Source organism: Nicotiana tabacum, chromosome 14, assembly GCF_000715075.1.
Source record: "Nicotiana tabacum cultivar K326 chromosome 14, ASM71507v2, whole genome shotgun sequence".
NCBI lineage: Eukaryota > Viridiplantae > Streptophyta > Magnoliopsida > Solanales > Solanaceae > Nicotiana > Nicotiana tabacum.
This window is the reverse complement of record NC_134093.1, coordinates 6,559,620-6,564,074: the sequence shown is the minus strand read 5'-3', so window position 1 is coordinate 6,564,074 and position 4,455 is coordinate 6,559,620. Positions and strand designations below refer to the sequence as shown.

The window sequence follows — 4,455 nt, the reverse complement described above, 5'->3', positions numbered from 1 at the left end:
TCACTGCTTGATCCACAACAATTGAGCACAGCAAGAGGCTATTGTCACATATTCGGCTTCTGCAGTTGAAAGAGCCACATATTTTTGCTTCCTTATACCATATGAAATCAGACACGATCCCAGAAAATGTGCCATGCCAGAAGTGCTTTTTCTATCCACCAGATAACCAGCATAATCAGCGTCAGCATACCCAATCAAGTATAAATTATCTCCTGAAGGGTAGCAGAGAACTAGGTCCTAAGTTCCTTTAAGATACCTTAGAATTCTCTTGGCAGCCTTTAGATGAGATTCCTTTGGACTAGATTGAAACCTAGCACATAATCCTACATTGAATATGATATTTGGTCTACTAGCTATGCGATACAAGAGTTAACCAATGATACTTCTGTACATGGTTTCATTCACAGGAGAATCAGGTTCATCTATGTCCAGACGAGTGGCAGTAGCAATAGGGGTATCAATGAGTTTTGAACTTTCCATCTCAAATCTCTTTAGGAACTCTTTAATGTACTTATGCTGACTTGTCATCGTGCCCTTAGGAGTTTGCTTAACTTGCAATCCCAGGAAAAACTTCAATTCCCTCATCATGCTCATTTCAAACTCACTTCCCATAATCTTTGCAAACTTTTCACACAAGAAATCATTTATTGCACCAAAGACGATGTCGTCGACATAGACTTGCAAAATGAGCAGGTTCCACCCTAGTTTCTTCAGAAATAGGGTGTTGTCGATTTTTCCTTTTGTGAAGCCATTTTCAAGGAGGAATTTGGACAACCTTTCATACTATGCATGAGGGTCCTGCTTCAGTCTATATAATGCCTTGTCAAGTTTGAATACATGCTCAGGATGCTCATGACATTCAAAACCAGGTGGTTGTTTGACGAAGACTTCTTCCTTTAGATATCCATTCAGAAATGCACTTCTGATATCCATTTAGAACAATTGGAATTCCATATGAGATGCAAAGGTAATGAGGATTCTGATGGCTTCTATTCGAGCAACTGGAGCAAATATTTTATCATGGTCGATCCCTTCTTCTTGATTGTAACCTTGAACTACTAACCTTGCCTTGTTCCTTGTTGTGTTCCCAAACTCATCAAGTTTGTTTCTGAACACCCACCTAGTTCCTATAACAGTTCTGTCTGGTGGTCGAGGAACCAGGTTCCATACGTTATTCCTGTCATATTGATGGAGTTCATCTTGTATAGCAGTAATCTAGTCAACATCTTTCAATACTTCCTGGATATGTTTGGGCTCAATTTGAGAGAGAAAGGCTAAAAAGGCATGTGAGATTCTTGACTTTGATCTAGTTTGAATCCCTTAGTCAAGAGGAGTGATCACATTTTTAAGATGGTGTGAATTTGTGTTTCCAGTTAGACACTTGAATCTCATTGCGAGAGGATCCAGGTTCCTCTGAATAAGATCCATTGTAGACATAAGTGCCACTTCTTATCTCAACATCAGGGGTTCCTTGCACAGCATCAACAACTTTGTTCGCTGCTTCAGTTATTGTGATTGAGGGACCGGGTTCCTCTACATCAGTTGGAGATACAACTGCGCCATCTTTATTTGATTTCTTGACCTGACTCATCATGTCAGCCTTTCCATTTTCCATATCAATGACTTCACCAGGAACCTTCGACTGCTCTCCGTCTTGACCAACCTTATCATGTGAATCTTTCCCAAATAGGTAGTGTAATTTATCAAAGAACACATATATGCTTTCCACAACACATTAAGTTCTTTTGTTATAGACCTTGTAAGCTTTGCTTTGTGATGAATAGCCAATAAATATTCCTTCATCACTTTTGGCATTAAATTTTCCCAGTTCTTCCTTCCCGTTATTGAGAACGAAATATTTGCAGCCAAATGTCCTCAGATATGTTAGCTTTGGTTTTCTCTCGTTCAGTAATTCATACGGGGTTTTGTTCAAGAGAGACCTGATCATGCACCTACTCACCAAGTAGCATGCAATGTTGATTGCCTCTTCCCAAAAACTTTTTGCAACACCACTGTCAATCAGTATTGTCCTTGCCATATCTTCAAGAATCCTATTTTTCCTCTCCATAACACCATTTTGTTGGGGTGCTCTTGAAGCTAAAAAATTATGACTTATACCATTTTCAGCATAGAATTCGACGAATTTTGCGTTGTCGAATGCTATGCCATGATCAGATCTTATACTCACAATATTATGGCTCATCTTCACTTGAATCTTCTTCACAAAAGTAGCAAACACTGGAAAGGTTTCATCATTGGAGCAATCATCCACTATGATGAAAATGTACTTCTTTTCTCCTCTACTTGGCACCCTCATAGGTCCACACAGATCCATATGGAGGAGATCAAGTGGGCTTGAGGTGCTTACTTCCTTTTTGGGCTTGAAGGAGAACCTGACTTGCTTTCCTTTCACATATGCATCACACACCTTGTGATCTTTGAAACTTGACATAGGCAGCCACGAACCATGTCCTTCTTGACCAATTTGCTCAACAACATAAAACTTGCATGTCCCAATCTTCTATGCCACAGTTCAACATCATCATCTACAACACTCAGACATGTGAGATCCCCATTGTGCAAGGACTCAAAATCAGCAACATAAATGCTTTTGTATCTTTTTGCCATCAGAACCACTTCACCAGTCACTAGATTTGTGACTGTGCAGATTTTTGACACAAATTCTACTTTGTTTCCGTTGTCGCAAATTTGAGAAACACTCAATAAGCTACATTTCAAGTCGTTCACATAATACATATTTTCAATTGAGTGAGTGAGTGTCTTACTAATTCTTCTAACTTCCAAAATGTATCCCTTTTTGCCATTGCCAAAGGACACACTCCTTCATGGCAGGGCTTTGAGTGAAAGGAAATCATTGATGTTTCCACTCAAGTGTGCTTGGAGCAACCACTATCCATATGCTATTTTTGGCTGCTTCCTTTCACTACTTCTTGCATAAGAGAATCAAGGATTAGACTTAGGAACCCAAACAAGTTTGTGTTCCTTGTGGTGAGGTAAAGGGCGAATTAAACTTCTTTTTGTCAAGGCAGGAAATACACGTTTTTAACGGAAGGACCAGGTTTCTTAGTAGCAGTTACCTTTTCAACAAAAACCTTATTTTTCTGTTAGGATTGAATCCTAGCCTTACAATTTTCTTTAAAGTGTCCAGTTTTGCCACAGTGAGTGCAAAACCAGCTATCAGGGACAGTAACATACTTGCTATGTAAAGCTTCGGGAGTCTTTTCCTTTTGGAACCCGACTCCCTGCTTGCTCTCACCCATTGTTTGTATACATGGCAGTAATTGTATTAGAGGACCAGGTCCACTTTAGAGATTTTTCTAGGTCATTTTTATCGCTCCCACCATTATTTGTTTCATTTTCAAGCTTAATGTGTGACTCACTTGCAACTTCCTTTCCCTTCTGGATAATCCCAGAACGGTTTTTCCTTTTTAATTCCTCTATTATTTCTTTTAGGTCCATAACAACTACCAACACGTCATCTCTCTCATTTTCTACATTTTTAATTTTTTTTGTAAGAACATCCTTTTCTTACTTTAGAACCTTGATGGTTTCTTTTAGGTCAACCACTACGACTACCAAATCATCTCTCTCAATTTCTATCTCTCCTAGTTCCACAGTTAATGCATTTTTATCATTTATAAGACTGTGATAAGCATCAATTAAAATATTTGCCAAAGATATAAGCTTCTTCTAAGAGTAAGACTTCAAATTTCTTTGAACGTCTAGAAAGTTTACCTCATTATCATCATCTTCATCATCATCAGAGTTTTCCATCAAGGCAAAGATGGAGTCATATTCAGCTACTTCACTTTCCACTGCCATCATGGAGCTATCACCTTGTCCATCATCTTCTCCATATTCACTGGAAGAGTCTCCCCATGCAGCAAGAGCTTGTTTCACAATATTGTCAGCGACATCTTTTCTCTTGAATCTTTTGTCAGGAACTGGGTTCCTCTTTGCTGCTTTGTCTTTGTTATGCTTGTACTGGTCTTGCTTGAGGAGAAGACAATCCTTGATGAAGTTTCCTGGATTCCCACATTTATGACATAAGTCATACCCTTTTGGCTTGCTGGAGCTACCCCTTTTTAGAATACCCCCATTCCTGCAAACCATTTTCTGAAATCGCTTTGTCAGGTAAGCCATATCAGCATCCTCATCACTTGAGTCATTGTTGTCAGCCTTAAGGACCAGGTTCTTCTCCTTCTTTGGTTCTCTTCTTTCATGGTTCTTCTTTTTCTTCATTTCATATGTCTTCAGATTTTCAATGAGTTCATTAATGGTCAGCTTTTCTAGATCTTTTGCCTCTATGATAGCATTGACTTTGCTTTCCCAGGAACTAGGTAGTACACTAAATATTTTCCTGGCAAGTTTGTTCCTTGGAATGATATCTCCTATAGAGTGAAGCTCATTGATGATGGAGATGAATCGAGTGTG

General features: G+C 39.0%; 1 protein-coding gene across 1 annotated transcript; it reads right to left on the bottom strand.

Moving 5' to 3' along the window:
* Positions 1 to 4,164, bottom strand: LOC107782867 (uncharacterized). The gene is made up of 5 exons (XM_075229937.1): positions 3,826 to 4,164; positions 1,757 to 2,521; positions 1,382 to 1,663; positions 375 to 624; positions 1 to 212 (listed from the first exon to the last, which is right to left on the bottom strand). Exons 1-5 carry the CDS (start codon positions 4,162 to 4,164, stop codon positions 1 to 3), a joined length of 1,848 nt encoding a protein of 615 aa, XP_075086038.1.
* Positions 4,165 to 4,455: the final 291 nt, after the last annotated feature.